General features: G+C 48.4%; 1 protein-coding gene across 1 annotated transcript in view; it reads left to right on the top strand.

Moving 5' to 3' along the window:
* The window catches only part of NOTCH1 (notch receptor 1), an 89,187-nt gene that overhangs the window by 19,428 nt on the left and 42,324 nt on the right, over positions 1-27,435 (top strand). The window contains exons 3-9 of the mRNA XM_088664726.1: positions 17,230-17,492; positions 17,613-17,951; positions 22,774-22,896; positions 23,490-23,723; positions 23,892-24,047; positions 25,173-25,358; positions 26,696-26,809. Coding sequence (XP_088520852.1) covers positions 17,230-17,492; positions 17,613-17,951; positions 22,774-22,896; positions 23,490-23,723; positions 23,892-24,047; positions 25,173-25,358; positions 26,696-26,809 — 1,415 coding nt within the window. The remainder of the gene's footprint in view (positions 1-17,229; positions 17,493-17,612; positions 17,952-22,773; positions 22,897-23,489; positions 23,724-23,891; positions 24,048-25,172; positions 25,359-26,695; positions 26,810-27,435) is intronic.

Below are 27,435 nucleotides of genomic sequence, written 5' to 3'. Positions count from 1 at the left end.
TAACCCTGTATATTGCAAGTCTCTGAATGTCTTTGGGCATAATTTTCAACCCTGAGAATTACAGCTTGCTTTTTTTCCTTTTCAAATGAAATTTTGAGGTCTCAAGAAATGTTCTGGGAATGTGGGGTGAAAACCACACCTAGCATTGGCTCAGAAAGCGGAGGGCAGGGCTGTGCAGACTTTCCTGTGACAGCAGAAGGCGGGTGTTGGAGCCCTTCTGCGCTGTTGCTCTTTAATGGGTACTGGGTGACTCTAGCCAACCCATGGCCTTTTCTACATCTAGCTTTTCTCTCTCTCTTCTAACACTGGCACTTGTGTACCTCCAATCGAGCTGATGTTTTTGGAGATTCAGGATGCATAAAAGGAAGTACTTCTTCATGCAGCGCAGAATTTTAACTACGAAACCCTCTCCTACAAGAGGCAGTTACGGCCGCCAACTTGGATGGCTTTAAGAGAGGTTGACAATATGCACAGTCCATATGCAATTGCAGATCACTATTGAACAAAAACCAGACATAAAACAAATAAAAATAAACCACAAGCATACGAATGTGTGGAATGTAGCAACTGGATCTATTCATAGCATAATACATAAGGGTTAAACAAGACAGGGTTACAAAATATGGACACAATTAAAGGACAGTCATACCTTGGTTCTCGAACGCCTTGGTACTTGTACGTTTTGGCTCCCGAATGCCAAAAACCTGGAAGTAAGTGTTCCAATTTGCAAATGTTTTTCAGAAGCCAAACATACGATGTGGCTTCTGCTTGAGTGCAGGAAGTTCCTGCAGTCAATCAGAAGCTGTGGCTTGGTTTTTGAATGGTTTTGGGAGTTGAACGGACTTCCGGAACGGATTAAGTTCAAGAACCAAGGTTCCACTGTATCCGAATGCCCCAAGTTACTATATCACCCATATTCATTTGTAAGTCAAGGGGGGGAGGGGTCTTCCGCCATGTTCCTCCTTGCTTGAGGTCAGACCAAAAAGGTACAAAACCATCCAAAACTCATCCACCCATAGGTTCATGCAATGCACAGCTGAATTATGGAACTGCCACCCACAGGCATCAGTGATGGCCACCAACTTAGATGGCTTAAAAATAAGATTGGTAACTCTCATGGAGGAGGAGAAGGCTGTTGATAGCTACTAACCATGATGGCTGTGCTCTGCCTCCGGGGTTGGACCATGCTTCTGAAAACCAGTTGCTGGAAAATGGTAGGAAGGGAGAGTTGCTTTGTACTTGGATCCTGCCTGCAGATTTCCCAGAAGAGGCACCTGGTTGGTTGGCCATTGTGAGAACAAGATGCTGGACTAGGTGGGCTCCCTTTTGACCTGATCCAGCAGGCTCTTACCCTGTTTCTCATATTTTAAGGCATACCCATAAAATAGGCCATAGCAGGATTTTTAAGTATTCAAGGAATATAAGCCATACCCCGAAAATTAGACATAGTGATAGGCGCAGCAGCAATGCCGGCCGCGGCAGGAGGAGGAAAAAAATAAGACATCCCTTGAAAATAAGCCATAGTGTGTTTTTTTGAGGAAAAAATAAATATAAGACGTGTCTTATAATATGAGAAACACGGTATGTTCTTAAATTTAAGAAACTCATGGCAAATCCAGATCTATGCAGCCTTAGTGGAGTCAAGAACCCCAGAGCCCTTGATTCCTTTCCTAGCGTGTGCTGGAATCACAGGAACTGCTTGGAAGGAGAGGCTCTTAGTCATGAGATTGAGCTATCTTATCTGGGATAACTGATGAAAGACTCCCTGGCAGCACAGATTAGCTTTCCAGAAGTAGCAAGTGCCTCCGCCTTGCCTGATTAAGAGCCTCTGCAACTTTCTAAGAAAGGATCTAAGAGAGCCTGGCTTCTAGATAAGGCAACACCCCACCCAGTCCAGCATCCTGTTCATACGGTGGCCAACCAAGTTCTCTTTGAGGATGGGTCCACTGTAAACTTGGGTTGATGCTTGTTTGGGCTGGAGAGGTCAAAGTGCCTGTTCTCTCCTCTATGGCTGTGTGGCTGCAGTGGGGAGGTGGCCCTTGCCGGCCCTTGTGCCCCAGCCACCCTGACCCTATGGCCAGTGATCACAGGAGCTGAGTTTAGCAACATCAGGAGGGCCACAGGGTTCCACAGGCCAATCAGGTTGCCCTCTTCCAGCGGTCATATGCCAATTGGGGGCACACGAAATGGTTGCCACCTGTACTACACAGTTCTATACTGCACTGAACTGTTTAAATGCTCCTTTGATTGCTTTTAAACTTCCCACCACACTTCCCACCTTCTCCTGCCACACCAGTGTGGTGCGTCATACTCTTTGAGAACCACTGTACTAGTGGTATGCAACAGGAGCACAGCCACCAGCAAAAGGTCAAGAAATGGGTCCTCAAATGCAGGTTTGGATTCTGGCTCTAAAAAGGCTGAAGACTACTGTTTTAGGGTACCCATTTTGGGTACCAAAGGAAGGTGCCTTCTAATGAGTCAGACCCCATCAACGATCCACGCAGCTCAGTTTTGTCTACGGGACTTAAGGCAGGGAGTCTTTTCCCAGCTTTACCTGCAGATGCCCCAGGCGATTGAACCTGGGACCTTCTACATGCAAAGCAGGTGCTCCACCACCCAGCTACAGCCTTTCCCCCCAATTTTTGTTGCTCCTGGAGTGGCTGTAGGCAGTTTATGGAGAGCGGCAAGCCCTTTTGATGGGTGTCATAAAACACTTGCTAGACCTCAGGCAGGCGATATCTGTACTGGATTGCTGAGAAACCTATTTTCTCTTCTTGCAGAATATTCCTCCCAGTTTTCCCAGGCATGAGAGGAAAGAAGCCCTTATATTTTAATCTTTAAAAACACCCAAGAGTAGAAGTGCCAAACTTTCCTCAGGGTGGTGGTGGGGGGGGGGGCGGTGCGGCACATCCTGGGACAGAGAGTGGAGAGAGAGGCACTTTTTCTGTTGACTTTTACAGTCAGCTTCAAACTTTGAGCCTCTGCATGGATCAATCATTAAGCACTTTCCAGATACAGGGCTAGGTGGCAGGGTCATAAAATGGCACCTGGAGCAGCAGAAGGGCTCTATAATCTCCACCAGGTGATACCTGTAATCAGGAGGACTTAGGGAATTTGCTAGGGAGAGTGCAGCTGTCAGCTGCAGAGCTGGGCTGGCAGCTCACCTGGGAGGGTTCCCAGTTGTCAGAGCGGCAGAGGTGGAAACTCTTAGTGCTTAATTAATGTGGAGGCGGGCAGGGGGGTCTAATTAAAAGGCAGTGACCTTTCTTTTCCCAGACTTCCCCTTGAGTTGTTTTACCATGAGGGGGAGGGGGAACAGGCAGAGCCAATATGATTCCAACAGATAAAGATTTTAGGGAGCAGCAGCTTCCATGAGAGAAAGTTAGCAGGAAAATTTTTAGGGGTACATTTAGTCTGCAATCCTAGAACTTTCTTAGAAACCGGTCCAAGTCATTGCTTCACACAAGTGCTGATCTCACTTGATGAGTGGTGCTTCTTCATGCAGGGGATAGTTAAACTGTGGAACTCACTCCCACAGGAGGCAATGATGGCAACCAACCTAGATGGTGTTAAGAGGATCAGATGAATTCATGGAGGAGAAGGCTATCAATGGCTGTTAGCCCAGGACACTGCCTGCACACTGATGGTAGAGAAATTCACAGGAGAGGAGAGGATTCTTGTGCTCCAATCCTGCTTGCTGTTTTCCCACAGGCATCTGTGAGAAGAGGATTCTGAAATAGATGAGTCTCCTTTGGCTTTATCCTTCAAGCTCTTCCTTTGTTCTTATGAAGTATGAAGCTCACAAGATCCATTGGAAAGCACTGGGTTGTAGCCACTGTTGGACTAAAGTTAGCACTGTCTATCTATTAGACTTAAGGGGTTAACCCAAGATGTTCAATCCTGCCCCTACTTCAAAGAGGCAGGGTGAAATGTTATTTTCCCAGTGCAAGTAGGAAGTGCTTCATAGGCCCCACCTGCACATTTAAAGTATGATCCTGCTTTAAAGAGTCATGGCTTCTCTCAAAGAACCCTGGGAACTGTAGCTTGTTTAAGATGCAACAAGTTGTACTTCCCTCCCAGAGCTTCAACTCCCACACAGTTCCCCATGAAGAGAGATTGATTGCTAAGACATTCTGTGAATATTGTAGCTCTGTGAGAGGAATATTTTTTTGGGGGGCTCCTAATAGCACCCTGAACAAACTACAACTCCTAGGATTCTTTAGAGGAAGCCACAAAAGTGATGTTATGCAGGTGCAAATGTATAGCTGGGGCCTTAGTCAGAAAAGCCAACCTCTAAACTCACCCCCCTCAGTTTGAGAATTAGCTTCGAATCCTGATTTAATCTGGTGGGCCCAGCCAGTTCACAAGAGACATTTCCCCTTCCTAACCAGTTTTCACAACCCCACTTCCCTGCTTTTCCTTCTTCTTGGGCCCAATAAGATCGTAACTTCCATTGTTGCTAACCAAGGCATTTGGTTCAACGAGGCCTTTTTGTATAGCTTTCGCTCCTCAACTTTCTGTGTTCCTTCCTGGTAAAAACAAACAAGCCTCAAATTGAACAGACAGGCAGTTTTAAAAATGAATGAATCGGAATTAGTTTGAGGGAGGGAGGCTGTGGAGCTGGGTAGCCTTATGGTCCCTGGGAAACTTCTTTCTTTGCAGACAGATTCCCCCTCCTGAATTCATGCTTTCTCTTGTCCCGTGATGGACCTTTTGATTTCTGTGTCAGATTGGCAGTGGGCTTATCCATCCGAAGGCGGGAATAGGGACTCCCCCCGCTTTGAGAAAAGGCCAGAATGAAATGGACTGTGAGGCTTTTTTTTAGGGGTGGGAGTGTGTGCGATGTGTGGGGGTGCGTGTGCGTGGCATCTGTCCCTGGGGTGGCAGATGGTGAGCTGGAGGCTGTGAAAGAAAAACGGTGAACCTCTTGAATTGATCGCAGGTTAAAGGTCAGCAAAACATCTGCCTGGGGTTGTGTTAGGAGGCAGCATTTCTATACACGGAGAGTGTAGGGGAGACAAAACCTGTTGCTGGTAGAAAGGCAGAAAAGCCCCGAAAAACAGTGGAAATATTGAAATAAGAGAACAAAAGGCAGTGGGGTGTGTGTGTGTGTGTGTGTGTGTGTGTGTGTGTGTGTCAAACAGGCTCTAAACTGCCAGAGGACTGTCTGTTCTGTTTCAGTTTTAATTCAGGAAAAGGATTGGGATTCGCTATTATGAGTTTCCCTAGAGGTCAAGCAGGCTAGTTGCCCAAAGGGGTAGCTGGCATTTTCACTTATAAAACTATGTGCAGCACAAAGCTGGAGCTGGGGAAAGATTTCCCCCCTCTCCTAAACCTAGAATTTATGGGCATCCAACAAAGCTGGATGTTGGAAGATTCAGGACATGTAAAAGAATGTCCTTCATCATATAGTGCATAGTTAAACTATAGAACTCATTTGTGCATTTTGGATGGCTTTAAAAGAAGATTAGGCAAATTCATGGAGAGGATAAGCCCACCGATGGCCACTAGCCATGATGGCCATGCTCTTGTGCTCAGGAATGGCTTAGGGAGCTGGGTATGTTTCGCCTGGAGAAGAGATAGCCATGTTCAAATATATAAAAGGATGTCATATAGAGGAGGGAGAAAGGTTGTTTTCTGCTGCTCCGGAGAAGCTGACACGGAGCAATGGATTCAAACTACAAGAAAGAAGATTCCGCCTAAACATTAGGAAGAACTTCCTGACAGTAAGAGCTGTTCGGCAGTGGAATTTGCTACCAAGGAGTGTGGTGGAGTTTCCTTCTTTGGAGGTCTTTAAGCAGAGGCTTGACAGGCATATGTCAAGAATGCTTTGATGGTGTTTCCTGCTTGGCAGGGGGTTGGACTGGATGGCCCTCGTGGTCTCTTCCAACTCTATGATTCTATGATTCTAGGTGCTGCTTTTGGGTTTCCCTTTGGGGCATTTGGTCAGCCACTGTGAGAACAGGATGCTGGACTAGATGGACCAGATGGCCCTCGTGGTCTCTTCCAACTCTATGATTCTATGATTCTATGACCATTGGAGGGATCCAACAGGTCTCTTTTTCAAAATGAATTTTACAGGAGAATTTGTGAGAAATGCTGTTGCCTCTTACTCGCACTGCACATTTTGGTGAAGTGCAGCAGGCACCAGCTAAGATCTCCCTCGTTTCCAACAAACGCCACCTAAGAAAAGCAGAGAGCCAGTTCCAGGAGGCACCCAGTTTGTTACAGCAGAAATGTTTGAGAATCTTGTGGCATTTTGAAAGACGTAACACATATATTTGTAGAATCATGGAATTGTAGACCTGGAACCCCCTGTGATGCAGGAATCTTAGCTAAAGCATCCATGACAGATGGCCATCAAACCTCTGCTTAAAAACCTTCAATGAAGGAGAGTCCACCACTTGAAGCCATTGAGAGTCCTACCCTCCAGAGCAGTAGAAAACAAGCTTGTTCCGTCTTCCTTGTAACAGCCCTTTATATATCTGAAGACGGCTACCTGGTCTTCTCTTAGTCTCCTCTTTTCCAGGCTACACATACCCATACCCATCTCCTTCAACCATTCCTCATAAGACTTGGTTTCCAGATCCTTGATCATCTTGGTTACCCTCCTCTGCACATGTTCCAACCTGTCAACATCTTCCTTAAATTGTAGTGCCCAGAATTCAGACACTGGTGTGGTCTGACCATAGCAGAATAAAGCGGCGGGACTATTACTTCCCTTGGTCTATTCTTCAGTTGATGCAGCCTAGAATAGCATTAGCTTATTTTGCTGCTGCATCACACTGTTGAGCTTGTGGTCCACTAAGAACCCCTAGATCCTTTTCATATGCACTGCTAGTAGAGTGCACTTTCCTGGGCCAGAGCCCATGTCATCAAATGCATGAAGAACTGTCCACATAGGTACAGTGTGTGTGTGTGTGTGTGTGTGTGTGTGTGTGTGTGTGTGTGTTGTTTTCTCCTGCTCTGGAGGGTAGAACCCAAACCAATGGATAAAAGTTACAAGAAAGGAGATTCCAGCTAAACATCAGGAAGAACTTTCTGACAATAAGTGGAACAGATATTCCCTCAGAAGGTAGTGGATTATCCCGTTTCCTTGGAGGTTTTTAAGCAGAGGTTGGATGGCCATCCGTCATAGATGCTTTAGTTCGGATACCTGCATTGCAGGGGGTTGGACTAAATGACCTTTGGGATCTCTTTCAACTCTGCAGTTGTGTGATTCCTTTCGACTGGAAGCACCACCAAGCAGATCAATGAATGTGTGCACCTATACACACGCTTTTGCCAAATTGCACTGCTGCGCTCAGAAAAATCAGAGCCTCCTCTGCCAACATGACCAAGGCAACTCTTCTTCGAGTGCCCAACACCGCTGCCTATAGCCTGCACTACAAACTGTGATCTGTTAGCAGAAATTATACACCGAGCTCACTGCACCCAGAGGCAGTTTTCAAAAGAAAAGAAGCCCAAAATTTGGTGAACAGATTAGATTAAGCACCTGCATTTATGGGTAGTTTTGTTGTGGTAGTTCCAAGATTGTGCTTTTGAAAGAAATATCTTGTCAGCAAAGCCCTGCATGGGAAGCTGACAGGTGGCTGCTGTGGCATTCTTAGGTTAAGTGTCATGTCCTGATGTGATAGGAGGTAATGGAAGGGCCCCGGAGCCACAAAGAGCTTTGACAGGATGCGACAGTTTGCCTCTGTGCTCTGCAGACCACCAGAGAGCCTTCTTCAGCATCGTTTGGAATTCTGAGAATTGAAGCACCTTCTTCCCACTCAGGTTTCCAAGCTTTTATTTGCAGCTATCAGGACCACAGAGAGCAGAGCTTGTCTTTATAGACACACAACACACACGCACACTCTAGGAATGGTGGGTCAATGCAACGGTCTAGTTTCCAACGGAAGATCTTCACGAGGGCAGATAGATATGCCATGAGCTTATCTGGTGCTTATCTGCAGCAGATCTTGAATACACGGCAGGGTTAAGAGCCAACCTCTCCAGCAGATAAGCTTTATCGCAGGGACACAGGTTGGGAGATGCTCAGTCAGACGACCAAATGGAGTCAAGTACAATTACTCTGGACCAGGGGTCAGCAACCTAAGGCCCATGGGCTGTCCCCGAAGTGAGCTGCCTGCTCGCGCACTATGCTAAACTGTCGCAGCATGGCACGGGGACTCACTTCCGTGGCGCCGGAAATTGCGTCTGCGCATGCACAGACGCTGAAAATCGTGGGTGCGCTCGCTCATGCGCAAGCATAAGCCAGTCCACGGAGGGATTTCTGTGGGACTGATCTGGCCCAGGCAAGATAAACCTTGCTGACCCCTGCTCTGGACCTTTGAGGGTGTCTGAAAGCTTGCCTGGTCCACCCAGAGACCTAGCTACTGTCTGCCTCCTCCTGTCTGTGGAGAGATTCAATGCATTTTAATTTAAATGTCTATATGGGACAAATTTCATTCAGTAGATCCAGGTGTTAATTGTTTTCGTTTTAAGCCAAACCGCATTACATTCCAGTAGGGAATGAGGGAGGGGAAAGAATAATAGTACTGTTGAGTTGGATGATACCACAAGGGTCATCTAGTCCAACCCCCTGCAATGCAGAAATATTTTTCCCCAGTTTGGGGCTCGACCCCATGACACTGAGATTAAGAGTCTCATGCTCTACCAACTGAGCTATCGTCCTACTGTATTTCTTTCTTTGCATAATGTACTTATATCGAACATTTCTCCCTATTTGGCATTCAAGACAGCTTCCAACATTTTAGAAGTGTCATCATAATAAATACAAAGCAATAAAAATAAACTAGGTAAGAACAATAATTAAAACACATAAATTAAAACACATTTAAAACCAGCATTCAAATATGGTTTGACCTGATGGCAGCCCAATACAGTAATACCTCGGTATAAGTACACCATTGGTTCCGGAAGTCTGTACTTAACCTGAAGCGTACTTAACCTGAAGCGAACTTTCCCATTGAAAGTAATGGAAAGTGGATTAATCTGTTCCAGACGGGTCCGCAGAGTACTCAACCTGAAGCTTACTTAACCCAAGGTATGAGTGTAATTGGTTCTGGAAGTCCGTACTTAACCTGAAGCGTACTTAACCCTAAGTGAACTTTCCCATTGAAAGTAATGGAAAGTGTATTAATCTGTTCCAGACGGGTCCGCGGAGTACTTAAACTTAAAGTACTCAAACCGAAGTGTACTTAAATGGAGGTATGACTACAGAAAATGGGGAAGAAACAAGTGATTTTTAAAAAAGTGTGTGGATGGGAAAGTAGTTTATTAACCATCATAAATAAGAGAATATAATATCATAAAATTAAAGCTGCTGGATTGTAATTGTTGCTAGTCATACTTGCAGTATAGAGGGTAGCTTTGCAAGCGTTTATTGTTTTTTTAATGATTGTTGCTAAGAGAGTCTTTGTCCCCTGGATTCTTAGTCTGGCTAAACCCAAACTACTTGGATTTTGCAAGGATTTGCACCTCCAATGATGTCTACAGTATTACTATTACTATTATTATGATTTATTGAATTTATATACCACCCTATACCTGGAGGGCTCAGGACAGTTTACAGAACAAGATCAAAATATATAAAACCAGAAAATATTTAATATTTAATAACCCCTCCACCAAAAACCCCCCCACCTTTTAAAAAGGCATAGGATGTCAAACAAATCAACCAAAGGCCTGGTTTAAAAAGATCATTTTTGCCTGGTGCCTAAAGGTGTATAATGAAGGCACCAGGTGAACTTCCCTGGGAGAGCTTTCCACAGATGGGGAGCCACTGCAGAGAAGGCCCAGTCTCGTGTTGCCACCCTCTGCGACTCCCGGGGAGGAAGCACACAAAGAAGAGGATCCCAGGGTCCAGGTAAATTCATATGGAAAGAGGCGGTCCTTGAGGTATTGCAGTCCTGAGCCGTCAAAACCAGCACTTTGAATTGGGCCCGGAAACAAATTGATAGCCAGTGCTGTTGGACCAGGATCTGTGTAATATTATATGCTCAAACCGTCGTGCTCCAGTGAGCAACCTGGCTGGTGAATTCTGCACTAGCTGAAGTTTCTGAACCATCTTCAGAGGTAACCCTGCGTATAATGCATTGCGTAACCTAACCTTGAGGTTACCAGAGCATATACAACAGTAGTTAGAATATCCCTGTGCAGATAGGGGCGTAGCTGGGCCACCAACCTAAGCTGATGGAAGGCACTCTGGGCCACTGAGGCCACTTGAGCCTTGCACCACAGCAAAGGATCCAGGAGTACCCCCAAGCTGCATATTCGGCTCCTTCAGGGGAAGTGTATAACCCCATCAAGAGCAGGCGATCTCCCACCCATCTGGTCTAGGGAACCACCCACTAACAGTGCCTCAATCTTATCTGGATTGAGTTTCAGTCTGTTGGCTCTCATCCAGTCCATTACCGAGGCAAAGTATTTTTTTTTCATTGTTATTTGTAAAGACATGAGAGCATTTCCTGCAAGTGGCTCACAAATATGAGGCAATTTTCCTTACTAGTAAAGTTCGTGGGAAATGTAGAAGAGCAAAATCACTCCCAGACGTTGCGCACAGCATGATTTGCGAGCCCTGCTGGCTGGCATGGTGCTGCACAGGCAACATCTGTGGAACCGAGCCGGTCCGGAGAGGGACCGTCAAGTGTCCACAGTAAGATAGTATCAGCCAAAAAGTCGTTTAAGCAATGTGACAAGCTTTTGAGACTTCCAGAACTCTTTATCAGGCAGCCAGCATTTGTATAAGGAAGAGCCTGGCTGCTGGATCAGGCCAGTTGCCCATGTAATCCAGCATCCTGTTCTCACAGGGGCAACCAGATACCCATTATGGGAAGCCCACAAGCAGGACCTGAGAACAAGAGCAACACTCTCCCCTCCTGCAGTTTGCTGCAACTGGTATTCAGAGGCGTACTGCCTCCAACAGTGGAGGAGAAACCTAAGAGGGTTCCGGTTGGCTTAGGCCCATGGCCCACCTCGTCCAGCGTCCTCCTCTCGTGGTGGCCAACCAGATTCCAGAGAAATGTGCAAGCAGGGCCTGAGCATGCTGAGCCCAAAAGCACTCTCCCTCCTGTTGTCCCCAGCAATTTCTATTCAAAAGCATTGTTGCCGCTGACCATGGGAGCACAGTATGGCTAATAGTCGTTGCTAGCCTTATTCTCCTCCATGAGTCTCTTTAAATCCATCCAAGCTGGTGCCCTTCACTGCCTCCTGCGGGAGGGAGTTCCATAGTTCAGATGTTCGCTGCATGAACTTATGCAAGCAGGAGTTCAGGGGAAGTTGGGACCTTCAACTGTTTATGTGACTTCTTTTGGTTGGCCCCAATGCAGCCAGATACCCAGCTGTGGGCTGCTGAAATAAGGAAGTTTGCTACTTCCCTCTTCCCTTAAACAACTCACAAACATCTCACACTTCACACACCCTTTAATGCCAGCGCCATGCATTTGGGATGCTTTGCTTCTCCAATCTGAGCTTTTGAGAAGGAAGAGAGGGAGCCGCCGCGGGAAGTGCCAGAGGGTTCAGCCGCTGGTAGCCACACATGCAGCAGCAACTCTGCAGCCGCCATCCTCGGGATGCCTCCATTGCTCCCCTGTGCCTCCATCTCGCTGGCGCCTTTCCCGTCAGCAGCGCCAAAGCAGGCAGCTGAATTCCCTAACAGAGCAGTGTGTGTGTGTGTGTGTGTGTGTGTGTGTGTGCGTGCCCCCAGCCCCCTGCAGTTCCCCCTTCCCTGCAGCATTCGGTCCTCTGGAACAGCACATTGGCTGGCGAGCGGGAGAGCAGCTGCTCTGACCCTCTAATTAACATGCGCACCTGCTCCTGGCACCCTTTTGTCTGCCCAGCAGATGCCCTGCTTTCCTTTTTTTCCTCCCCCCCTCCCCTTCTTCCCCTCCTCCTTCTCTTTCTGTTATGCCCACTTTTCACTGGGCCTGGCTCATGCCATCTCATTAACTTGAAATGTCCTCGGATTCTCACAAACACAAGGACCCCAAACAATGGGAGCTTGGGAGCTTGTGTGGAGCTGGAGGAGGAATGGATGGCTGCCGGCTGCCTCCTTCCTTTGCTCTCTCCATTTGCATGAAGGACATTTGGGGGTTTGGTTTCCTTGCTCCCTCTGGATCAGCTGGTTCTGCTGACCTACTTCCTGCCTTGCTGTTTTTGCTCCCCCCCCCGGTGTTTTTATTGATATCATCTGGACACATTTTGGCCTCCCAGGTCTTCAAAGTGTTGAATTGAATGTGGACCACCCAAAGCCGAGCAGTTTTTGAAGCCCCATAATAGCAGCAGTGCAAGGACACAGGGGGAGCTGCGCTTGTGTCAAGTCAAACCATCGTTATTTCAGCTCAGTCCTTCCAACACTGACCGGCAGCAGTATCTCTCAGGGGCCGTTTCAGGCAACGAGACTTTCGCAACCCTCCCTGGAGATGCTGCAAGGGGTTGAGCCTGTGGGGCCTTGAGCAATCTTAGGTTGCAAATGACCAGCATGGTTTTCTGGGTGGGTAGAGGAGGTTTTAGTGGGTGAGGGGCATCTGTTGCCCTCCAGGTGTTGCTGGGTGATGACTCCATCACTCCTGGCCATAGACTACACTGGCTGTGGGGCTAAATTGGTGGGTACCAGTTTTTGCCTGAAATGCCTCCAGCACCCCACACGGTGATTTGTGGGTGGCAGCGGGGAAAGTTCTTGGCACTCACCCTGCAGCTGCCCTAGGAGAATGGGCTGTGCCTCAAAAGGCTGCCCTTCCATGTTGTGCCACTTTTGCTACATCCCATCCCCCTGTGTAACGTGCTGCTTATTCTCCATGAATGCAAGAGCAGGCTGGGGCTGGAGCCAGCTGCAGTCCTCTTTGTGCAGGATGGCAGAGTCGTGGCAAAGTTAGATTTGGGGTGTGTGTGCAGGGAGTTGAGAACGGTGAGGAGAAGGAGAGAGGGAACTTTCCCTCCCTCTCTCTTTCCAGAATCCAGACACAGGGCGCTTCTTAATAATAATCGCCATCATTGTAATCAAAGGGATATTCCCAAGACAGCCCCTGTCAACACCTGGCTAGCACAAACCCACCTGTCTCCTGGCCCTTTGTTCGGGCATCTGTGGCACAGGATGGGCCTTCATTTGCCGCCTTTGAACTCTTTGGGTTGTTCATGTAACCAGCCTTGCGGAAAAAAAGGAAAAGAAAGAGGGGAATTATGGTACACAGGACACCTTTTCTATTTACTCCCTACCATACAGGCAGAGTTTCACTTGGAAAGGGCCAAGTTCAGCCTCTGAACCAGAATTGGCTTCTATGTCCTGAATCCGGTGGATTTATTTATTATCTTTTTATTGCATTTTTAACCCACCTTCTTCCCTTCAAGGGGCTCAAGCTGGTGTATGTGGGTCTCCTCCTCCATATTTTATCTTCACAACAGTCCTGAGAGGCCTGGCCCTCCTCTCCATCTTCTTCAGTTGCAGGGTGTTAGGCTAAAGTTGAGAGAGGAGCCCATAGTCTTCCTGCCATGTTGTCCATTGCACTCTTGGGGCAAGAGAGCCATCTATGACAGCCCTGTAGTGTAGTTCTGTTATGCCAGCATTGCAGGTAGGAATGCTGTGTTTCTAAGAGAGTTGCTCAGAACAGCCCAGCAGTGTAGTCCATCACCCAGGCCAGAGGCAGGAATATTAAATTGCCCCACTCAGACCAAACCAAGCACTTGAATTGCTTGGAGAGGCCTCGTACTGGTGGTGATGGTAGTTGTTTAATTCAATTTATACCCCGTCCTTCCTCCCCAGGGAGCCCAGGGTGGCAAACAGATAAACCATTTAAAACCAAAGCAAAATTATTCTAAAAACAACTTCAGTTAAAAAAATACCCTTCCATCCTATTAGCATGAGGCTTCCTGGAGCAGCTGTCTTCTGCCTCCTAATGGCTGGGGTAAGCAGGAATGTTTTCAATTTCTTCCTGAAAAGCTTATAATGATGGAGACAGCTGCATCCCACTAGGGCAGGCATTCTGCAGCTGGGGAGCCATCGCTGAAAAGGCCCAGTCACAGGTCAGCACCAACTAAGCAGCTCCCAACAAGCCCTCACTAGACAATTGCAGGGTCCGAGGTGGTTGGTACTTGAGAAGGTGCTTGCATACAGACTGGTTGCTCTTTTTAAATAACGTTTAGAACTTATTTTTTTTTTTTGCACATGATGTAATGCCCACATTAGAGATGGGGACTCTGGAGTATTTCTCCATCCTCTCAGTCACACCAGGGATAACGCTGCAATGGTTATATTGCAGGGCTGTGCTCGACTCTCCAGAATTCCAGCCCACATCACCACTGAAGCCCTCTGCAGGAAAAGAAACTGCCACCTTTTTGTTAGGCTATCCTTAAAATACCTTCCTTTCTCCAAAGCACTGAAACTTTGGGCCACAAGAAAGATAAGGGGTGCACAGGATTTTTCTACTGAAAGACTTTCTCCTGGTTTAAAAGAATGATAGTAGCTTTCTGGAATCTCAGAGCATCTTTTCCATGGAATATTCACATCTGCAAATCTGCCTCTTCCTCCGGCCCATATGTGTTTGTGTCACATGCTGCCTTGTTTTGTTTAGGGTCTCTCTCTTTTATTAACGAGCTGGCCCTTTTGGCTTCTGGTAACAGATGGCTCTGCCAGTGACCACTTGATGGATGGGTGTGTTTGCTGCTAGGATGTCTCTATTTTTTTTGAAGGAAGGAGAGAAAATAAAAATGGAAGCGCCCTCACACTGAGATAATCTGGCATATGTTGCATTTAGGGGGGAGCCTTGTTTCCTGCCCTTTTAGCTGTAGGTAACAACTTTTGGAAGGGAGCTTATAGTTGAAGGCAGCAGCGAAGCAGTTGTCTCGAGGGTTGTGCACCCAATAGGGATGGGGGCATTAGTAAGGGTGCTACCGGTACTTTACCTGTTGACAAGCGCAGAGTGGGCCCCTCGCTCTTTGACTTCTATTGCATAAGAACGTAAGAACAGCCTGCTGGATCAGGACAATGGCCCATCTAGTCCAGCAGCAAAAGAGGGTGTGATTTCTTAGGGATGGCTCTTTGATCTTTGGAGCTGCCTCTTTGAAGGCTGGGAGATTTATAGCTCCCTCGGTGGCTCTGGGAGGAGTTGGGGCAGGTGGTTCATGGGCATTGGGGGGTGGGAGTGTGTAGCCAGGGTGTGAAAGGGGTGCCTAAGGTGCATGTGAAAAAAGGGTTCCCATGGGCTGTGGAAGGCTTGGACAGATGATGGATTGCTTGTGATTCTCCAGCTCAGGTCTTTGCAGGAGCTGGGTAGTTTGTGATTTAAAAACCCAGGGGATTGAGTTTCACTTCAGTGGGAAGCCTGCCTTTATCTTGTGCAGTGACCCCTGTCTCTTGTCATAACATCAGAACCCAGGAGTCATTCAGTGGAATTGATTTGCAGCAAGTCTGGGGGCAAGTGCAAATTGTGAGATGGCTGCTTTCCGCAGGACATAAGGGCCACTAGTTGTTAAAAGTGGGCTGGACAAAATTCAAGGAGGGGGACACATTTATTCACAGCTATGAGCTATGATAGCTCAGTGGAACCTCTGCATTCCAAGGCAGTCTACCTCCAAGGATCAGTTACTGGGCCGGTGGGAAGCAAAGAAGCCTGTTGAGTTTCTGCCCTGTCTGAGGACTCCCTAGAAGCATCTGTCTAGCCACTGTGGGAGATGAGAAGCAGTGGGCTTTTAATGGAATCTGGCAGGACTGTTAAACATTTACAGCCTTGAGGCTCTGCCTGCCTTCTTTCATCTTATTGTGTCCCCAGTAACAGTTTATTCAGCTGTTTTTAAATGTGTTGCTTCGCACCTAGAACCTTTTGAATGGGATGGGCTATAAATCCAAGAGAAACCCACAAATGTGTGACAAGAGGTAACAAAAAGCCTGTTGTGGCCTTGTGGAATAAACAGGTTACCTGTCCTGTCCTGAAAATGAGAGGGCATTTTTTTCAGGTGGCAGGGGTCAATTGCAGACATGGGCTGCAGGAAGTGATAGTTTGGGGGCACAACCCCTTCATGCTATACATGCGGAATGCTGGGATGGGCTGAATCAGCCCCACCAACCAGTTGCCCTGAGCATTGTATGGATTGCTGAGGTACCTAAAACATGTTGGGAAAAGTCTCGTGGAAGATCTCCTACTATCAGTTGAGTATCCATTGCTAGATCCTGCATATGGCCAAAGGGACCCCCCAGCACCCTATCCTCACAGTGGATGTCCAAATGCCCATTACGGGAAACCCACAGGAACCTTTCCCACTCGTGATTCCCAACAACTGGTATTCAGAGCTAGACTGCCCCTGGGGATGGAGGTTCTGCTCTTATGGTAGACCTCCACATGGAGAGCCCTTCTAGATTGGACCAAAGGGAGCATCCAACCTTCATGTTGGTTAACCAGGTGCCCCAATGGGAAGCAGTGTTAGATATATAAGTTAGGCGCCAATGGTCACCTTTAAACCTAGGTTGTGGTCACTACAGTGGAGTGTCTTATTTGTCAGAGAGTTGGACTAGATGTCCCTCGGGGTCCCTTCCAACACTACAACTCTACGATTCTATGATCTCAGCTACATTGCTTGACTATAGCTTGCTCTACAACAATCCCTTTGTCCCAGTATACAAGAAGGAGAAACACAACACAGCGGAAATGGTATTAACTATGGACTAAGGCAAAGGTTTGGACTAAGGCAAATTGTGGTTGCCAACCTTGCACCCAGAAATCTCCACATAAAGGTAGTTGCAATTGGACCTGCGCCAGTAGCAAAATGCACCTCGGGAATTTCGAATACTGATGTGTTCTGAGTGCAACTGCAGTCTCCTCTCCTGTACTTGACATTCATTTTTTAATATTTTATATTGGTTTTATACATAAACAACAGATATTAAAAGAATAATGCATAAAAATACATAAGAAAAAGACATAAAGCACACCAAAAAATACAACAAACATGAAAGTAGAAATACATTAAAACAAATATCCAAATACTCATTTTAACTTTCTTTTACCTTTCCAACCATTGTTTCTTGCACTTCCCCAGATCCCTCCTAACTGATTTCCCATTCAATTCCTCTTTAGCAGTTTCTTACTCATTACTTCAAATGTTAATCACTGCCTGTAGTTGGCATTCAGAGGCAATGGAGGTGCAATGTAACCATCGAGGTTTGCTGTTTTGGGTAAATGCTGCCATGCCACCACTCTCCTTAGTCCTGATGTGTCCCCTTCTTCCTCACTCTAGGTGCCCCAGCTCTCATGTGGGCAGCCGGTGCCACCTGCAGAACCCGTGTCTCAGCTACCCCTGCAAGAATGCGGGCACCTGCCAGCCCTTCGTCCGTGGCAACGTGGCCGAGTATACCTGTGCCTGCCACCTAGGCTACACTGACAAGCTGTGCCTTACTCCTGAGGAGAACGCGTGTCTCAGCAGCCCCTGCCACAATGGAGGGAGCTGCGACCTTGTCACGCTGACGGAATACAAGTGCCGCTGCCCTCCGGGGTGGTCAGGTAAGCGGGCAGCAAGTCTTTGAGCACCAGAAATCCCAGGTTATTATCAGTCCCAACTCAGTTGGGCTGCAGAATGTTTCTCTAAAGGAAGCTCATGTTCTGTGTTTGCCCCTTCCCTAGGCAAAACATGCCAGCAGGCAGACCCTTGCGCCTCCAACCCTTGTGCCAACAGTGGGCAGTGTGTGCCCTTCGAATCGACCTACGTGTGCAAGTGCCCGCCGGGCTTCCATGGGGCCACGTGCAAGGAGGACACCAACGAGTGCAGCCGCTCCCCTGCCATCTGCAAGAACGGCGGCACCTGCTTCAACGTGGTGGGCTCCTACCAGTGCCAGTGCAGGCAGGCCTACACAGGGCAGAACTGCGAGCACCTTTACGTCCCCTGCAACCCCTCGCCCTGCCAGAACGGAGGCACCTGCCGGCAGACCGGAGACACCACCTACGAGTGCACCTGCCTGCCAGGTATGGATGGGAGCACTGCCCGGTTCTTGCTGGCGGCTTGAAGCTGCCTTTCCTCCTTGGCTTCTAGTGGCCGCGAGCCCTTGGTGGGGGTGGATACGTAGGAAGCTGCCTTCTGCTGAGCCAGGGGATGGGGCTCCTACTGAGCTCCAGCCCTTCACCAGGTGTTTGTGGAGAGGAGTTTCTAGTCCTCAAGAGTTCTGAACCAAAGCATAGGTGCCAACTCCCAGATTGAAAAATCCGGGATCGGCGCGGTGCAGCACCGGAAGCCGCGCTGTGGCCATTTTGGAACTGGGCAGAGCGGCACTGGAAGTTGCTTCTACGCATGCTCTGCCCATTTCCAAAATGGCCGCAGCGCCAGAAATTGCTTCTGCGCATGTCCAGAGACTCTAGACATGTGCAGAAGGAGCCTCCCCGGGGTGGTAAGAATCCGGGGGATTTACTGGGGTTTTTTAAAATCCGGGCTGCCAGCAGGAAACGGCTGGGAAAACGGGGGTTTCCCGGGGAATACGGGAGACTTGGCAGCTGTGAACCAAAGTGCTGAATTAAGTGGAAATACTGTATAGGAAGCTGCCCAATCCCGAGACATTGGTCCAACCAGCTCAGCATTGTCAACACTAACTAATAGCAGCCCTACCTGGTTAATTCAGACCTTTGCTTAGAACCATGAGGGCCAGAATCCTGTTTTATTTTGGGGTGAGGGCTGTAGGTCAGTGCTCTGCATGCAGAAGATCCCAGGTTCAACCCCCAGTACAATCTCCTTGCCTTGAACCCTGGAGAACTGCTGCCACTCAGTGCAAAGGATATAAAGCTAGAATATTCCAATTGCCCGACTGCTATACGGCAGCTCTTTATGGCCCATGCAAACCACGTGGACCCAGAGCAAAGAGGGGCTTCTTTGCCCCCTCTAGCAAGGCATCTGCTAGCAACCTGGCTACTAGTGGTCCTGTCCTGTGGCACCCAGGCTTGACACCTGCAGCTAGAGGTCCCTTGGAAAGGTTTCCTCCCCACCCAAAGTGCTGCTCAGTATCAGTGCAGTCAGTTTCCCAGGCAGCAACCAGATCCTTCCGTGTACCCAGGAGGGGCAGAGAGGGGTCAGTTATCGCAACAGGAGTGTGCTGCTGCCGGGCTCTTCAAAAACAAAGCCCTCTTCCCCTGTTGTTTTTTCCATCCCAACTGCCTGCTAACTTTATCTAAGACCCCTATTGCTGCTGCTGTGCTGCTGTGCTGCTTTGAGTTTGAAAGCATTGGTGCCTCTCCAGCTGATTAATTGCTTGGGACAGGCTCAAAAGGAGTTGCAAAGTGTCTTTGCTGCCTGATCCTTAGATTGGTCAATTGGGATTCTTTGAAAGATTAATCAGTTTGGAGAGGCACGAGTTCAAAAAGTAACAAAGAGGTCTGAATCAGGCTTCCTCTTATCATAGCTGCCCTACTTTTTTAGCATTCACAAATGACTAATTTTTCTTTTTTTCTTTTTGTCTGACCTGCTGCCTATTCTTTCCATTTCTTTTTTTTTTTAACACCCAGTCCCCTTTCTGTGCCTCTTAACAGCAGCCAGAGAGGCAGCAATTTAACAGCTTTGTGACAAGTCAGACATTGGTCCATCTAGCTCCATATTGCCCATACTGACTGGCAGCAGCAGTGGCTCTCCAGGATTTCAGGCAGGGGACATTATTTTTCCTCCAATCATGGCATCTTCATGAAAAGAATAACTTCTCTGAGTTGTAGCTCAGTAGTAGAATACCTGCTTTGCATGCAGAAGGTCCCAGGTTCAATCCCCAGTTGGCATCTCCGGGCAAGGGTGGGGAAAGACTCCTCTAGAAACTTTGGAGTGCCACTGCCATCTGTGTAGACAATATGGAGCTAGATGGCTTGTTGGTCTGACTTGTTCCTGTTTCATTCAGAACTATGAGGACTGGAATCTTTATTTTTAGGGGGAGGGCTGCTTTTTTGTGTGCAGAAGGTCCCAAATCCAGCCCCCAGCAGCATCTCCAGGAGGCTCCCCACGTGAAAACCTAGACTGCCACTATCAGCCAGTGTAGGAAGGTCCTGGACAGAATGGGCCATTTGTCTGACTCATTAAAAGGCAGCTTCTATTGTACATATAGGAAGTAGGAGTTTGTTAAAAAAGACTTGCAGCCTGCAGTCAAAACAGCTGTTGCTTCACTTCTAGGTGTGTGTGTGTGTGTGTCTTTGCAGAACCTGCTTCTCCAGCTCCTTCACTGTACAGTATACTCTCAAGTATATTGCTTTCACCCTGAGTTGAGGACACAGGGTGGCAGCTGGAGAAATCTGTGTCAATGAAGAGCAGAGGAGGAGGGTTCCTCGATCAAACAAGATCCTGCCTTTTCCCTCCTTCTCCTCCTCTTCTTGTTTGGGGAGTGGGAGATACATGCTGCGTGGAAACGAGCAAGGCTCGTTGAGTCCATTGCTGTGTCACGTTAAAGCCTTCAGACTTTGATGGAGTTGGTTCTTGGGAGGAGGCAGAGTATGCATCCAAATGCCAGCCGGCTGGAAAATCACAAGTGGGGGAGAGTTCTGCGGCTGCTCCTATTCCTGAGTCCTTCTTGTGTTCTTCCCTTTGGCGGTATCTGGTTGGCCACGGGGAGAACAGGAGCCTGGGCAAGGTGCACCATTGGCCAGACCCAGCCACAGCAGGGCTCTTTTTAGCTTCCTGTTGCAAAAATGGACCCCTTGTTTCAGGCTGCAAATGCCAAGATGCTAGGAGGATTTCCTTGCACACGGGGCTGGGGGAGGAGAGAGAGAGCAGCAGGAGCAGGAAGAGAAAAGCAGGTTACATCATGGACGGCACGGGGAGCTAAAAGGAGGTGAAGCGGGCAGGGCCCTTCCACTATAAAACCCTGTGGTTGGCGGAGTCTGTGTGGCACCAGTCCCATTCTCTTCCCCCACCCCCAAGTGCAGTGCAGTTCCTTCCTTTCTGGGCCCTGTCTTCCTGCTGTGCTGAATGGAAGGACGCCGGGCGATGGAGCCTCCTGCACTGGAATCTCACACACACTTCATATTGCATTCTCTTCCCCCAATTATTATACAGCTCCTCTTTTGGGAGCTTAGGTAGAAACAGGTTGCTTTGGCCAGATACTCACACAGCTTTTCTGCAGAGTCTTGTACCTGAGTCTCGCTACTCAGGCTTCACAACAAAAGTGAATGTAAACATAGTCTTATGCAAATCAGGTGTGTTGGTTCCTCCAGGGTGCAGCAGTTAAGTTTTTTTGGGGGGGGGGGGGACAAACAAATGGTGATGCTCCAAGAACAAATGTGAGTGGAGCCTTTGGCCCTCCAGATTGTTGTTGAACTACATCTACCATCTTCCCATATAGATCAAGAGCCGCTGCTGAGGAAAAAAAAAGGGTGGAATCCCATTAGTAGGGTCACAACATGTGGCACTCTGGAGAGCGAGGGGTGGCATCCAGTTCACCGTGTGCTGTATTTGAACCATCAAGGTTCAAGCCCCCCCCCCCCCAAGAGAAGAAACAAGCAAGCTTGTGTTCTTTTAGAACAGACTTCTTCATGCAGCACGTAGTTATGGCTGTGGAACTCACCCTCCACAAGAAGGAGCGATGGCCAACTAGGATGACTTTAAAATAGGTTTACACAAATTCATAGAGGAGAGTTTACTAGGCACGCTGGGGATGCTTTGCCTCCATATTTGGAAGCAATAAATGCTTCTGAATAGCTGTTGCTGGAACCTACAGGAGGACAGGGTTGCTATTGTGCTCTGCTTGAGGGTTTCCCAAAGGAAGCACATGGCTGGTGACTGTAAGAAGTCTATGCAGCGCTGGGCCCTCTTTGGCCTGATCCAGCAGGCTCTTCTTGTGTTCTTAAGCAAGGGTGGAGGCCCCAAATCCAATATATAAGGTAATTTCCCAGTATTATTATTTTTTTAATGGGGCACCCATATTTTCATGAGACTGGACGGCATTTCACATCAAGTCAGGCTTGACAGCATCTATAATAATAATAATAATAATAATAATAATAATAATAATAATAATAATTTTTATTTATACCCCGCCCTCCCCAGCCAAGACCAGGCTCAGGGTGGCTAACACTGGATATAAAACAATTGATTAAAATACAGCTTAAAACCAAGATTAAATACAACATTAAAATGCAGCCTCATTTCAATAGAAACTCAAATCAAAAACTGTTTGGGGAAGAAAATGGCAAATCTTCACCAGGCCAACTATCCAGACTGGTCCTACATAGTCCAGAAAAAAGCCAGGGAAGTCCCCAAATATGAGTTCCATCACAGAAGAAAAAAGGAAAGTGGGGGAGGGGGTCAAGTTGGTTCCAGGCCAAAGGCCAGGCGGAACAACTCTGTCTTACAGGCCCTGCGGAAAGAAATCAGATCCCGCAGGGCCCTGGTCTTATGAGACAGAGCGTTCCATCAGGTCGGAGCCAGTGTTGAAAAGGCCCTGGCTCTGGTTGAGGCTAATCGGACTTCCTTAGGGCCCGGGACCTCTAGGGTGTTGCTATTTATGGACCTTAAGGTCCTCCGTGGGGCATACCGGGAGACACGGTCCTGTAGGTAAAAGGGTCTTAGGCCGCAAAGGGCTTTAAAGGTCCAAACCAACACCTTAAATCTGACCCTGTGCTCCACCGCAAGCCAGTGCAGCTGGAAAAGCACTGGATGAATATGCTTGAGGGTTTCCGGCAAGCTGAGCACTTTTGCATCCTCTGCCACTAAGTAACAGAGACTGCTGTTTCTCCCCCATTGTCAGAGGGGGCTAAAAGCCAGGTCTGACACATGTTTTCTTCCTTTCCCCTTTTTCTTTTTCTTTCCCCACCTTCAAACACCTGGCAGGTTTTGCTGGTCAGAACTGTGAGGAAAATCTCAACGACTGCCCAGGGAACAACTGCAAGAATGGGGGGACCTGCGTGGACGGGGTGAACACCTACAACTGTCAGTGCCCCCCTGAATGGACAGGTAGGGAATGAAGGCCAAGATCTTTGGGTGGGGGACAAGGGGACAGGTGGGGGTTTGGCTCCAGGGAGGGTCATGGTCAGGGTTTGAAGACTGGCTCAACTGCACCCTTCCAATCCATTCTCTGTTCATAGGGAACACCTAAGATGCCAAGATTTTAATGAACTTGCAGACCTTTACAGATTTATGTTGAAATTTATGAAATACGCAATATTTGTGTTGTTATTGCCATTTTATTGTTGTTGTTGCTCTTGCTACCACTAATAATGTTGCTGGGGCTTATCCCACATTACGCCTCAAAGTAGGCCCATTGAAATGGGTGAATTTGACTCGGTCAGGTCACCCAAATTTTAGTAGGTCAGCTCTCTGCATAGGACTTAGCTGTAAACAACCCACTCTTAAAATGATCACGATTGTTACTGAGTACCTTGCGTTATAGAAGTTAAATAAGTTTGCTGGGTTTTGACAATGAGGGCAAAGATGATGTCCAAGTCATCTCTTTACTCCGCCCCACTGCGATTCCTGCGGACTAGATGACCACCCCCTTGGGACCCTTCCAACTCTTCCAATTCTATGATTCTGTGAACCTCTTCCAGGCCAGTACTGTGCAGAGGATGTGGACGAGTGCCAACTGATCCCCAATGCCTGCCAGAACGGCGGCACGTGCCACAACACCCATGGCAGCTACAACTGTGTCTGTGTCAACGGCTGGACAGGCGAGGACTGCAGCGAGAACATTGACGACTGCGCCAACGCTGCCTGCTTCGTGGGAGCCACCTGCCACGATCGCGTGGCCTCTTTCTACTGCGAGTGCCCTCACGGACGGACAGGTGCGGATCGAGGGAGATGAACGGAAGGTCCCAGCTCCCTCCCCCCGTTGGTACACGAAACCAGGGGTTCCACTTGGGGGTGGGTGGCCATGGCACTTTTGAGAGAGGGAGGGTTGGAGCCCCCCTGCAAGCATTCTTCTCTAAGCACCTGTGCCCGTTTCCTTGCAGGTCTGCTGTGCCACCTCAACGATGCTTGCATCAGCAACCCTTGCAATGATGGGTCCAACTGCGACACCAACCCAGTCACTGGGAAGGCCATCTGCACCTGCCCCTCTGGCTACATGGGGCCTGCCTGCAACCAGGATGTGGATGAATGCTCGCTTGGTAAGTGGGCACAGGGAGGACTTGGCGGGGAGAGAAACCAGTGGAAAGGGACCTGGGTAGTCTGTTCTAGCGTGAAACCCAACGTAATACAGTCAACACACAGGAAATTAAAAAAAGCATGCCTCACACAAGGACTTCAGAGCAAAGCAGATAACAAACTGCAGAACAACAACAACTGTAATCTCAAGTTAGAATCGTAGAGTTTGAAGGGACCCCCCCCCAAGGACATCTAGCCCAACCCCCTGCAATGCTGGAAATCCAGCTGACAGAGTTACTCTCTCTTGGTTTCAGGTGTTGGGTTTTTCTCACCGATAGAAATTTAGCTGCCATTGATGCCTTTGTTTATGTTTTTCACTTCCATTAGATTTGTAACATAAAGTTGAACTGACCTTGGTCAGCAAAGGGGCCAAATTTATTCTGCTGCCAAACTCCAGTTTAGTAATTGCAGAACGGAAATACAGTGTTTTGTGGATTCCAGCTCCTGACAGTTAAAAGGGGCATAATAACCTTAAAGGAAAGAGGGGAGCCAGCATACCTGCTGTCCCACAGCACTTGGGATATGGAAGGACATTGATTCTGCCCAGAGTTAACACTGCATTATTTAGCAACATTTGGATCCCCCAAAATAGGGAGATGGCTAGAGCAGGTCATCATAAGAAATACTCAAGGAGTACAGTGAAATCCTGAAGCCCAGCTCAGGAGACTACATGCAAACAGAGGGTTTGCGGAAGGACAAGCCCAGGAGCCAGAAAGGTGCAGGCTGGGAGGTCCCGATCCATGGCCATGCTGTGTTGCTTCCATTGGGAGCTACTGCTTCTCTTCTCTGTGTTTTTTTTGTGTGTGTTCAATTTGGATTTGATTTAATATTTGTTTGCCGCTTTCTGGAAGGGGGGGGAGCACAATGGCAGTGCCGAGCTCGGAGCATCTCACGACGACGACAACAACAGTGTTACAAATGAGTAAACAATATTTCTCGTATCGAAAAGCTCACGACAGCATATAGAATAAAGCAAAGGCGAACAATGGAGTAGTACAGAATTAACACAGTTCAGTACAAACTCGGGAAACCAGTAAGGCTAATATAGAATGCTGATTAGGTCTTTTTAATGGTTCTGAACCCAACAGGTGCCAACCCCTGTGAGCATGCGGGGAAGTGCCTCAACACAGAGGGCTCCTTCGAATGCCAGTGCCAGCAAGGCTACTCTGGCCCCCGCTGTGAGATTGATGTGAATGAGTGCTCCTCAAACCCCTGCCAGAATGATGCCACCTGCCTGGACCAGATTGGGGTCTTCCACTGCATTTGCATGCCAGGTGAGTGTCCAGTTCTATGTACCACCCAGGGGGTATCCCGAACAGTGTGCTCTAGGTGTTGTTGAACTCCCAACTCCCTTTATTATTCACTAATTGTAATGAAACCCCACCTTCTCTCCCCCACTCCACCCCGAAGGAGTTCAAGGTGGCATGCATGGTTCTTCCTCTGCTCCTCATTTAATTTAACAACCCTGTGAGGTTGGGCTTAAGATAAGAGGCAGTGACTGGCTCCCAAGGTCCTATCTGGAAAGCTTTGTGGCCAAGTTGGGGTGGGTGGGGATTTTAACCCCGATCTCTCCCAGGTCCTAGTCAACACTCTTAACCACTGCATCAAACCCGACTCTCAGCATAGCCAGTGCCTGTGAATGATGCTGGGAGCTGGTGGCCCAGCAGCACATTAACAGCCTCTGGTACAACCTATTTGTGTATCAGTTTGTGCTTGCACTGTGTGAAGCCTGATGCCTGGGAGAAAGGTGGTCTATGGGCATATTCTGCTTCGACGGTTGCAACACCTGGACTTCTTCCCTACCAGTGAAGTAAAGTCATAAGGTTGGTGCAGCTACTGAAAAGGCCCTGTCTCTTGTTGCCATAAGCTGTGCCTCCCTCTAGGGTGGGACCACGGGGGAAGGACATTTCCTTCTGATCTTAGGAAGAGGGGCAGGTGGGAACCCCATGAAACAGATCACCATGCTCTTCTGAGATCTGGGAGAGACTCTGGGTGTTTGGGCTGCATTTACACATTCAAGAGTGTACATTATTCAACTTGTAAGGGAGCTGCCTCCTAAAACACAGGGTGCTTTGGTGTTTGAGTGCCTGGGTTTTAGGACGTTTAAGAGGGTCTGCCAAGGAAACAAGCAAGCTGCTTTGACCCTAGTCTGGATGCACAGGCTCAGAGCCTTTTAAAAAGTTATTGCCTTGGTGCACCCCAGATCCCCTCCCTTCTGGGCTGCAGGAGTGAGTGGGAGGTTGGAAGGTGGCAGCAAATACCAGAGAGTAAGACCCATTGGCAACACTGCAGGGCTGTTGTGTTGCAGCTGGTTAAGGAAGGGGGTGGGAGAGCCCCGCTTAGGCATGCGCGCGCGCACACACACACACACTGCATCACATCCTGAACAAGAGCAGTCCTGATATGTGTTGATGCACTGCAACCAGGAGTCTCTCCTCCACCATAAAGCCAAAGGAGGAGCTGGCTTGGCCAAAGTTCGGCTTGAGCCATTTGCTGCTGGCTCTTTGAGGCACGAAGCTTTTTCTGCTATAGGTGTGCTGTCCTCTCTGCATGCATCGAGGGAGCACCTTTAGGCTTACCTTTTCTTTCCTTGTCGGGAAACTCCTTTCAGGCTACGAGGGCATCTACTGTGAGATCAACACAGACGAGTGCGCCAGCAGCCCTTGCCTGCACAACGGGAACTGTGTGGACAAGATCAATGAGTTTGCCTGCGAGTGCCCCAGAGGTACTACTGGAGTGGGGTAGGGTGGGGGGTGGAGGGCCATCGATCTCTCCGCCTTCAGTGCAAAGCCTTTGTAGTGAGAACGGAGCTGCAGTTAATCCACCACCCAGAGGCAACCCTCGCTGGCAGGTTTGAAATACGCTCAGAGTGGGCAGCTCGGGGGAAATTGGATGCTTCTCCTCTGATGTCTCTTAATTCTGGCAGTACCAAGGGGCTCCACGCCTGCATTTGAGGTGGAGGAATGTGGTGTTGAGAAGTGGGTTGCCCTGTCTTTGAAGGAGTGTTGGAGGGGGTGGTGGCTGCCACTGCTGTTAGCCCTGGTAAGTAAAGGAAACCTCTGGGTCTAGAGGTCCAGTTTACCTTAGGCAGGGGGTGTCTCCTAGCCTTACCTAAAGAAGCCACCAGGGGTTGAACCCTGGGGTTTTGAACCTTGTGTATGCAAAGCAGAAGCTCCATGCCACTGGTAGCTTTTTCCCTTAAAAAAGGAAGTAAGATTGCTAGACCTCGTGATTCTAAATAAAGGGCAGGTTTAAATAGAAAGCTGCCTTGCACAGACAGAATTTGCACTGTGTTCAGGACAGAAGGATCCCCCACCCCCTGCATCAGAGGTGTTGTGTCTCTAAATGCCA

Source organism: Zootoca vivipara, chromosome Z2, assembly GCF_965207765.1.
Source record: "Zootoca vivipara chromosome Z2, rZooViv2.hap1.1, whole genome shotgun sequence".
In the NCBI taxonomy this organism is placed as follows: domain Eukaryota; kingdom Metazoa; phylum Chordata; class Lepidosauria; order Squamata; family Lacertidae; genus Zootoca; species Zootoca vivipara.
The sequence above is the reverse complement of the archived record's forward strand: the minus strand, read 5'-3'. Positions and strand labels throughout refer to the sequence as shown.